At 39.6% G+C, this 10,257-nt stretch overlaps 1 protein-coding gene across 14 annotated transcripts in view; it reads left to right on the top strand.

The window, feature by feature from the left end:
• PATJ (PATJ crumbs cell polarity complex component) overlaps nt 1-10,257 on the top strand; it is a 363,430-nt gene that overhangs the window by 139,676 nt on the left and 213,497 nt on the right. For 12 of the 14 annotated variants that reach the window (XR_008617259.1, XR_008617260.1, XM_028489331.1 and 9 more), the window contains exon 25: nt 6,833-6,943. The exons of the other annotated variants lie outside the window; for them this stretch is intronic. Coding sequence is in view for 10 of the 12 variants with exons in the window: in XM_028489331.1 (XP_028345132.1) it covers nt 6,833-6,943 (111 nt within the window). In the remaining 2 variants the exon portion in view is untranslated. The remainder of the gene's footprint in view (nt 1-6,832; nt 6,944-10,257) is intronic. 14 annotated transcript variants of the gene reach the window in all.

The following is a 10,257-nucleotide window of genomic DNA, read 5'->3' as shown; positions in this document are numbered from 1 at the left end:
ATTTTAAAGTCTATTTTGTCTGATATGAGAATTGCTGCTCCAGCTTTGTTTTGATTTCCATTTGCATGGAATATCTTTTTCCATCCCCTCACTTTCAGTCTACATGTGTCCCTAGGTCTGAAGTGGGTCTCTTGTAGACAGCATGTATATGGGTCTTGTTCCACTCAGCCATTCTGTGTCTTTTGCTTGGAGCATTTAATCCATTTACATTTATATGTAAATATAAATGTATGTATGTATGTTCCTATTACCATTTTCTTAATTGTTTTGGGTTTGTTATTGTAGGTCTTTTCCTTCTCTTGTGTTTCCTGCCTAGAGAAGTTCCTTTAGCATTTGTTTTAAAGCTCATTTGGTGGTGCTGAATTCTCGTAGTTTTTGCTTGTCTGTAAATGTTTTAATTTCTCTGTGAAATCTGAATGAGATCCTTGCTGGGTAGAGTAATTGTGGTTGTAAGTTTTTCCCTTTCATGACTTTAATTATGTCCTGCTGCTCCCTTCTGGCTTGATGAGTTTCTGCTGAAAGATCAGCTCTTAACATTATGGGGATTCCCTTGTGTGTTATTTGTTACTTTTCCCTTGCTGCTTTTAATATTTTTTCTTTGTGTTTAATTTTTGATAGTTTGATTAATATGTGTCTTGGCACGTTTATCCTTGGATTTATTCTGTATGGGACTCTCTGTGCTTCCTGGACTTGACTATTTCCTTTCCCATATTAGAGAAATTTTCAACTATAATCCCTTCAAATATTTTCTCAGTCCCTTTTATTTTCTCTTCTTCTTCTGGGAGCCCTATAATTTGAATGTTGGTGAGTTTAATTTTGTCCCCGCCGTCTCTGAGACTGTCCTCAATTCTTTTCATTCTTTTTTCTTTATTCTGTTGTGCAGTAGTTATTTCCACTATTTTATCTTCCAGGTCACTTATCCGTTCTTCTGCCTCAGTTATTCTGCTATTGATTCCTTCTAGAGAATTTTTTTTGCTGTACGCGGGCCTCTCGTTGTTGTGGCCTCTCCCATTGCGGAGCACAGGCTCCGCAGGGGCCATGGCTCACAGGTCTAGCTGCTCTGCGGCATGTGGGATCTTCCCAGACTGGGGCACGAACCCGTATCCCCTGCATCGGCAGGCGGACTCAACCACTGTGCCACCAGGGAAGCCCTAGAGAATTTTTAATTTCATTTTTTGTGTTGTTCATCGTTGTTTGTTTGCTCTTTAGTTCTTCTAGGTCTTTGTTAAACGTTTCTTGTATTTTCTCCATTCTGTTTCCAAGGTTTTGGATCATCTTTACTATCATTACTCTGAATTCTTTTTCAGGTAGACTGCCTCTTTCCTCTTCATTTGTTTGGTCCAGTGGGTTTTTACCTTGCTCCTTCATCTGCTGTGTATTTCTCTGTCTTCTCCTTTTTCTTAACTTACTGTGTTTGGGCTCTCCTTTTCACAGGCTGCAGGTTTGTAGTTCCCATTGTTTTTGGCGTTCTCACAGTGGGTAAGGTTGGTTCAGTGGGTTGTGTGGGCTTCCTGGTAGAGGTGACTGGTGCCTGTGTTCTGGTGGATGAGGCTGGATCTTGTCTTTCTGTTGGGCAGGACCACGTCCGGTGGTGTGTTTTGGGGTGTCTGTGACCTTAGTATGATTTTAGCTGCCTCTCTGCTAATGGATGGGGTTGTGTTCTTGTCTTGCTAGTTACTTGCCATAGGGTGTCCAACACTGTAGCTTGGTGGTCGTTGAGTGGAGCTGGGTCTTAGTGTTGAGATGGAGATCTCTGGGAGTGCTTTTGCCATTTGATATTATGTGGGGCTGGGAGGTCTCTGGTGGACCAGTGTCCTGAACTTGGCTCTCCCACCTCAGAGGCTCAGGCCGGACACCTGTCCAGTACACCAAGACCCTGTCAGCCACATGGCTCAGAAGAAAAGGGAGAAAATAAAAGAAAGAAAGGAAAAAGAAAATATAGTTATTAAAATAAAAATTATTAACAATAAAAAAAATTTAAGTCATTAAAAAAGAAAGATAGAAAGAGAGCAGCCAAACCAAAAAACAAATCCACCAGTGATAACTAGCACTAAACACTATACTATCAAAACAAACAAAAAAACGGACAGACAGAACCCTAGACAAATGGGAAAAGCAAAGCTGTACAGACAAAATCACACAAAGAAGCATACACATACACACTCACAAAAAGAGAAAAAGCAAAAAGAAAAAAGTATTTATTTAAAAAAGGGAAGAAAGCAAGCCAATGAATAAAAGAAATCTACTATTGGTAATTAGCTGTAAATACTAAACCAAGATAAACATAAAACCAGAAACAAATTAGATGCAGAAAGCAAACCCTAAGTCTACAGTTTCTCCTAACGTCCACTGCCTCAATTTTGGGATGATTCGTTGTCTATTCAGGTATTCCAGAGTTGAAGGGTACATCACGTTGATTGTGGAGCTTTAATCTGCTGCTCCTGCGGCAGCTGGGAGAAATTTCCCTTACCGTTCTTTGTTTGCACAGCTCCTGGGGTTCAGCTTTGTATTTGACCCCGCCTATGTGTGTAGGTTGCCCGAGGGCATCTGTTCCCCACCCAGACAGGATGGGGTTAAAGTAGCAGTTGATTGGTGGGCTCTGGCTCACTCAGTCTGGGGGACGAGGGGTACGGAATGCGGGGTGAGTCTGCCGTGGCAGAGGCCGAGGTGATGTTGCAACAGCCTGCGGCACTCCATATGTTCTCCCGTGGAAGTTGTCCCTGGATCACAGGACCCTGGCAGTGGTGGGCGGCACAGGCTCCCAGGAGGGGAGGTATTGATAGTGATCTGTGCTTGCACACAGGATTCTTGCTGGCTGCAGCAGCAGCCTTAACGTCTCATGCCCATATCTGGGGTCCGCACTGATAGCCCCAGCTCGTGCCCGTCTCTGGAGCTCGTTTAGGCGGTGCTCTGAATCCCTTCTCCTCACGCACCCGGAAACAATGGTCTCTTGCCTCTTTAGCAGTTCCAGACTTACTCCCGGACTCCCTCCCGTCTAGCTGTGGCACACTATCCCCCTCCAGGCTGTGTTCACTCAGCCAACCGCAGTCCTTTCCCTGGGATCTGACCTCCGAAGCCTGAGCCTCAGCTCCCAGCCCCCGCCCGCTTGTCTGGTGAGCAGACAAGCCTCTCGGGCTGGTGAGTGCTGGTTGGCACCGATCCTCTGTGTGGGAATCTCTCTGCTTTGCCCTCCGCACCCCTGTTGCTTCACTCTCTTCCGTGGCTCTGAAGCTTTCCCCCTCCGCCACCCGCAGTCTCCGCCCGCGAAGGGCCTTCCTAGTGTGTGGAAACTTTTCCTCCTTCACAGCTCCCTCCCACAGGTGCAGGTCCCGTCCCTATTCTTTTGTCTCTGTTTTTTCTTTTTTCTTTTGCCCTATCCAGGTATGTGGGGAGTTTCTTGCCTTTTGGGAAGTCTAAGGTCTTCTGCCAGTGTTCAGTAGGTGTTCTATAAGGGTTGTTCCACACGTAGATGTAGTTTTGATGTATTTGTGGGGAGGAAGGTGATCTCCATGTCTTACTCCTCTGCCATCTTGAAGACGCCTCCTCGTTCATCCCTTTTTATGGATGAGTAGTATTCCATAGTATGGAGGTACCACTGTTTAACCATTCACCCACTGAAAGACACTTTGGTGGTTTCCAGTTCTTGGCTATTATGAATAAAGCTCCCATAAACATTTATATACAAGTTCCTGAGTGAAAATAAGTCTTTGTGTCTCTGGGATAGATGCCCAAGAGTGTAATTGCTGGGTTGTATGTTAAGTTCCTTTTTAGTCTTAAGAAACTGTCAAACTATTTTGCAGAATGGCTGTACTATTTTGTATTTCCACCAGCAATGTATGAGCGATTCAGTTTCTCTGCATTGTCATCAACGTTTGGTGTTGTCACTGTTTTTCATTTTAGCCATTCTTGATAGGTATATAGTGATATCATTGTTGTTTTAATTTGTGGTTCCCTAATGGCTAATGAGAAAGAAGTTTTCATGTGCTTGATTGCCATCCACTACCCTCTTTGGTGAAATGTTTGTTTGTGTTTTTGCCTGTTTTCTAATTGGATTGTTTACTTTTTTAATCTTTTTGAATTTTGTTTCTTTTTCTCATCTTTCTCTGTGCTCAGTTGAATATAAAGTATTCTCTCATTTAATCATCATCACTCATACACATACTAATAAGAACCCACTGTTTTATCTCATATTTAATAATTTATATTTCTTCAAATTCACAACAGCCCTGAAATGTTACACTCTAATATATATTTTGTGAAGCATAATGAGTCATTTGTTTACTTTTTTCTATGAAAAGCATTACTTGTTTGTTTTGTTAGTGACGTTTAATAATCATTTCTCTTTGTCGTGAAACAATTGCATGAAAGGTTTAGATCTGTATAAAGAAGAGTTTTTTAAACTAGGAAGTTAGAATTTAATGTAATTTTTAGAAATGGTTCTTCATCTGTGTGAATGAACATACTCTTAAGTTATAATTTTAAACCTGAGAAAAACTAAGATTATTTTTGTGTTGTAATATGACAGAATACTGTTTTTTTCCTAACTTCCCGACTTCGGTTATTCCCATTTAACAATGTGGAAATCTCTGTTAGGGAAACAAAAACTGATTATTACTAGAGGAGGAAGTAGTTCTCATATAGCCTCTACTTTTCTTACTGTTGAATATTTTGGGGATCAGGTTATTTGAAAGAAGCTTCATCAAACTGTTGTGACAGCTTTTATGTGTCACTTTAATTTTTGTCTATTTTTTTCATTTACTATTATTCGTATCCTTTCTCAACTCATATGGGAAAAGAGCTTTTACAGAGCATTAAAATCTTCATTGATACCTATTAGAATAAAAAGCCAAAGTTCTTGCCATGGCCTTTTGGATTTTGCATGAGGTGGCTTCAGCTGCCTCCCTGACTTCACCTCTTTCCGCTCGCTCCTCTTTCTCTGTACTTTAGACTCAACCTGGCTTTAAACCCCTCTAACACACCGGGCTCCTCTCTCCTACCTTAGGACCCTCACTTCTCTGTCTCTCAGCTTCTGGCATGCTCGCTTTCTTCCTCACTCTGCTCAGATTCAGTGACTTATCATCCTATCACTCCCTTGCATATACTTCCAACTCCTTTGATCCTCTTTCCTTTCACTGAACTTGCCTGGGAGAACCACATCCTAGTTAAGTGCTACTTTTTGCTTATTTCAGATCTCTAGCACGACTGGAGAAAATAACCACCCATGCTGTCTGGTCTCATTTTAAATTCATGACCACCCCCTCGAGTGGGTCTTTAATTCTGCCCTGTAGCCCTGTAATATTTCTCGAGTTGTTCCATTCTTCTACTTTCAGAGGTAACTACTTCAAACCTCCTATACCTCCTGCCGCAGTCTTAATCTCTTTTTATGGTCCTTGTTTCTTATTTCATTGAGAAAATAGAAGTAGTCAAAAGAGAGTTTCCCCTTGCTCCCACTGCATACCAAAGCTTTTTTCTGACTGTATTTGTCACAGCAAATGAACTATTTGTGTTTCTTCTATCTAGAGCCAGTCTAACTTGTACAGTGGAAGTCATTCCCTCTTCACAAATTCCCTATTTGTCCAAGGATTTGCTTCCACAGTCATCACTCCTCTCTACCCTTCATTTTTCCTCTCCACTGCGTCATTATTACTGTAATCTATCCCATCTTAAAAACAAAAACCAAACTTGATCCCACATCCCTCTTCACTTACATTCCTATTTCTTTGATCCCCTTACGGCAAAACAATCTTCACAAATTGTCGCTATCAACTGACTGTAAACCACCTCAACTTTTACCAAGTCTTCCTTACATTATCAGTTTCAAAAATTGGTTCTTGTAAATATGTTTGATAAATACAGAATGCTCTTTGAGATTATGGGCATGTTCACAAGTTATGTTCTCTCAGATTTATATAATAAGGAGATGTTTACACTTGCCCCAGTTTTTTAAATTAATTTTTATTGGAGTATAGTTGCTTTACAATGTTGGTTAGTTTCTTGCTGTACAGCAAAATGAATCAGTTATATGTATACATATATCCACTCTTTTTTAGATTTCCTTCCCATTTAGATCACCACAGAGCAATGAGTAGAGTTCCCTGTGCTATACAGTAGGTTCTCATTAGTTATCTATTTTATACATAGTAGTGTATATATGTCAGTCCCAATATCCCAATTCATCCAACCTCCCCCAACTTCCCGCCTTGGTAACTGTAAATTTGTTCTCTACATCTGTGAACTCTATTTCTGCTTTGCAAATAAGTTCATCTCTACCATTTTTCTAGATTCCACATACTCAAATTTGTTGAACACAGAACTCTTTTAGAAAGAACCTATGGGTGTTTTCATACTTCTTTTTTTGATATAATTTGAGAAATGTTCAGCTTCTCAACTGTGATAATGGGCAATTTGCTTAAAATGTCATTCTTCTCAGTTTACTTGAGAGAAGGTGAGTCCAGAGAGATTCCCCACCCCCTGCCCTCACTCAGAATTGTGTACTGTGATAGTGGCAGAGGTGACATTCAAGCTCAGAAGCTTTTTAAGGTTCTGTTACTTCCTGAGCTACCTATTCTGGATAATTATATTTAATCAGGGCCATTGTTATTAAGGTATTTACCTTATTTACTTTTCTTGAAGGTGAAATATTAATATCCTTAAGCATGATCTCCTAAGACAGCAAAGCTTTTTTGGGTCAATCTTATTTTTTTCTGGCTTTGGTATAATTCATTCGACTCTGGCTGTTCTCGTAACTAGATAATACGCGTGAACTTTGAATTAACCTATCCACAAGATCTGCTGCCCTTCTAATTGAAATAAATTGCTTCTGTGTTTTTAGGTGTCTGGAGTAGATTTGCAGAATGCCTCTCACAGAGAAGCAGTTGAGGCCATTAAGAATGCAGGAAACCCTGTGGTGTTTGTTGTTCAGAGCTTGTCATCCACTCCAAGAGTAAGATACTTAAAAAATATTCTCTATATCTGTGGACCAAGCTTTTGCCTCCAAGTATTTTTCAATATATTTTTACTGTTATTCTACTATTACTTAAAGGAAGCATTGTCATTAAAATTTAGTTATTAACCTCAATTTTCCCTTTTTTCCTCTGATTTTGATTTCCTGGTCAAATCTGAGTTATTCCAGTGTGCAGTGGAGTCTAACAGACCCATTTTTGATTCCTTGATTCCCTATTTACCAGTTTTACTAATTTGGAGTCAAGTTACCTAACCTTTCTGAACCAGTTACTTTGTTTATAAAATACTTTGATGACAGAGTAGGTCAGGGTTAAAAACATTCTAGAGGGACCACCAAATGGTTGGTATTTTTACAGGCATGTAAAATTCAAAAGTGTTGCATTGTTGTATGTTCTGTTGGAGATTCTGAATTGGCAAAGAGCAGTATTTAATCACAGAATTTTTTTTCTGTAATAAATTACTTATTTAGTATGGAATTAGAACTCTGATACACAGATGTTAGTGGCAGGATGTGTATTTTATATTGCAATATGCAGCCCCGTACCTGGAAGCAATGTTTATTTTTCTTTATTTTATAATGGAAGCTAGCTGTTCAAAACATAGACACTTCTGAACAGTAGAAAAACTCTGCATATTTTTTTAAAATTTGCTTTTCAATTCACTAATACAGTGCCTTTCAACCTTTTTTTATGTCAAAGAATACAGAAAATAATATTTGTATGGCAAACTGTGTAAACAGATGTCTGGCTGTCCCAAGGGCGAAGGCATCAACGTGCTATTTCAGCACGCTTGTAGCCTGCCTGCACACAGTGGGTTGCAGCCTCACCCCACCTGGGCAGCTCTGCTGTGGTGCACTGCACTGCAGCACAGTCCCTTCCAGTCTTAGTGCTCCGTTTACACCATCAAGACTAATTGAGAGAGGTAAACTGAATAAGGTCTTCACATTTTTATACAATTTGAAATTCTAGATTTATTGGAATCCACCTTTTAACTCATAATATTGAGAAAGTCATTGAGGCCATCAGTTTTATTTCTGGAAACTGAATTCTGTAGGAAAATTGGCCAGATTATTCCCTGCCAAATGACACTTCCAAAGAAATAGTTTTGAGCGAGAATGAGCCAATCAAATTATACATTTATGTGGCCACTTGCAAATGCCCCGCTGAAAAATATTCAAAGCATTTTAATAGGTTATAAAGTCAGCCAAAACGGCCAAGATTTTAATCCAGCCTTTGTTGGTGAGCTGAGGTCGAAATTTTCATTTGGATGACATAAACAGTACAATTTCTTTCAACTGTTCAAAAAAAGGGAAAATGTCTTCAGCATCGCCCCATGTTCAAGTTACTTAACCCTTAGGCAGCATCACAGACTGTTACATTGTGCATTGGGTTCATCAAGCATTGAACTATCTGTGATTCTAGCCAAGGGATGGCAATGATATTAATGTCCATGATTTGTTCCTTTTTTTTTTTAAGCACAAAGCGATTCCAGTTGAATAAGGAAATGAAAGGAATCAAGTTTCAAATCTTTGCCAAATGGTGCTCTCTTCGGCTTACTTATTCTTGCAAGTTATATTGGTCATCACAGGAATAGAAAATATAGCCAAATTCTTAATTATTTTTGATCAGTTTACATTAAACTTTGAGACTTTCTTCAAAACCCCCAAATAAGTCATTTCCATCAAGGCCCTGTGTCTAAACATGCCTTGGTTACATGGAAATTCTCATCAACACCATGAATTGAGCAGTGGTGTTTATATTTGTACCTGTTTTTTGAGTTGTATTTTATTTTTTTATATTTGTGCTTTTAGCAGCTGGTTTAGGGGGATCAACAACACATTACTTTTTAAAGCTTTTCCTCCTGAATTTCTCAACTGTTTTTTCAGCCTGCTAGAAAGAAATGTGTGTATCCACTTAGATTTACTTGGTAAATGCTTATTTGAGAGCAAGACTCATGATTTATACTGTACACCTCTATAGAAAGTTTTTATGCCAAGGTAACTATTTCCAGTTAAAATTGCATTTCACAGTAGCATTCGGGTTTTTTTTAATATATTAAAAAACAAACCCTTTTGAAATTGGCATCATGCCTTCAGTTCATTAAATTTATTATCGTGTGTTGTTTTATTTTTTCCTGTATTCCATTTGTATTTCCCTAATATCATTGTTTCATAATGGCACCTAAATTTTTTGGACACGTGTACATTTGTGTATTAGTCATATAGAAATATATTTTTTACTTTCATAAGAAACGTGCTGTCCTACTTTTCTTAAAGATGTAGTCTTTTTGGTGGGCCTTTTGTCTTCCAAATTTTGCTAATGATATGCATACAGAAAAATATTTCTCTGCTCTTTGAAAAGCAAACATTGTAAACTTTGTGAATGGCAGCTAACATTTTGTCCCATCACGCAGCTTCTGCCATTCAGTTTCAGCTGTTTTTTTTCAGAGGAGAAAGTAGGTCCAGTGTAGGCAGATATTATAACTTTCTAGAGAGACAAAGTATTTTTTAAAAAATTCTATTTATTTATTTATTTATTTATTTATCTATGGCTGCGTTGGGTCTTCGTTGCTGCACATGGGCTTGCTCTAGTTGCTGTGAGCGGGGGCTACTCTTTGTTGCGGTGCGTGGGCTTCTCATTGCAGTGGCTTCTCTTGTTGCAGAGCACAGGCTCTAGGCACGTGGGCTTCAGTAGTTGTGGCTCGCGGGCTCGGTAGTTGTGGCTCGTGGCCTCTAGAGTGCAGGCTCAGTAGTTGTGGTGTACGGGCTTAGTTGCTCCACAACACGTGGGATCTTCCCGGACCAGGGCTCGAACCCGTGTACCCTGCACTGGCAGGAGGATTCTTAACCACTGTGCCACAAGGGAAGCTCCTGTTTTAAAATTCTTTAGGACAAGAAACATATGCCTGAAGACCCACTAGTTTTTGAACTGTGACTTAGGTTGTTGTATATATTAAACAGAGAACTTCCCTGGTGGTCCAGTGACTAAGACTCCACACTCCCAGTGCAGGGGGCCCAGGTTCAATCCCTGGTCGGGAAATTAGATCCGTCTTGCTGCAACTAAAGGAGTCCGCATGCCACAACTAAAGATCCCGCATGCTGCATAGAAGATCCCGTGTGCCGCGACTAAGACCTGGCGCAGCCAAATAAATATTAAAAATAAATAAATAGAGAAATAAATATTAAGTACAGTGTCTATTTACATAGGAAGCACCAAAAACATGTTGCTATATCACTACTGTTGTTTTTTACTTAAGTGAAACATTCCTGAGACTTTCTTATTTATTCCAAAATTA

Source organism: Physeter macrocephalus, chromosome 4, assembly GCF_002837175.3.
Source record: "Physeter macrocephalus isolate SW-GA chromosome 4, ASM283717v5, whole genome shotgun sequence".
In the NCBI taxonomy this organism is placed as follows: Eukaryota; Metazoa; Chordata; class Mammalia; order Artiodactyla; family Physeteridae; genus Physeter; species Physeter macrocephalus.
This window is presented reverse-complemented; position numbering and strand designations above follow the sequence as displayed.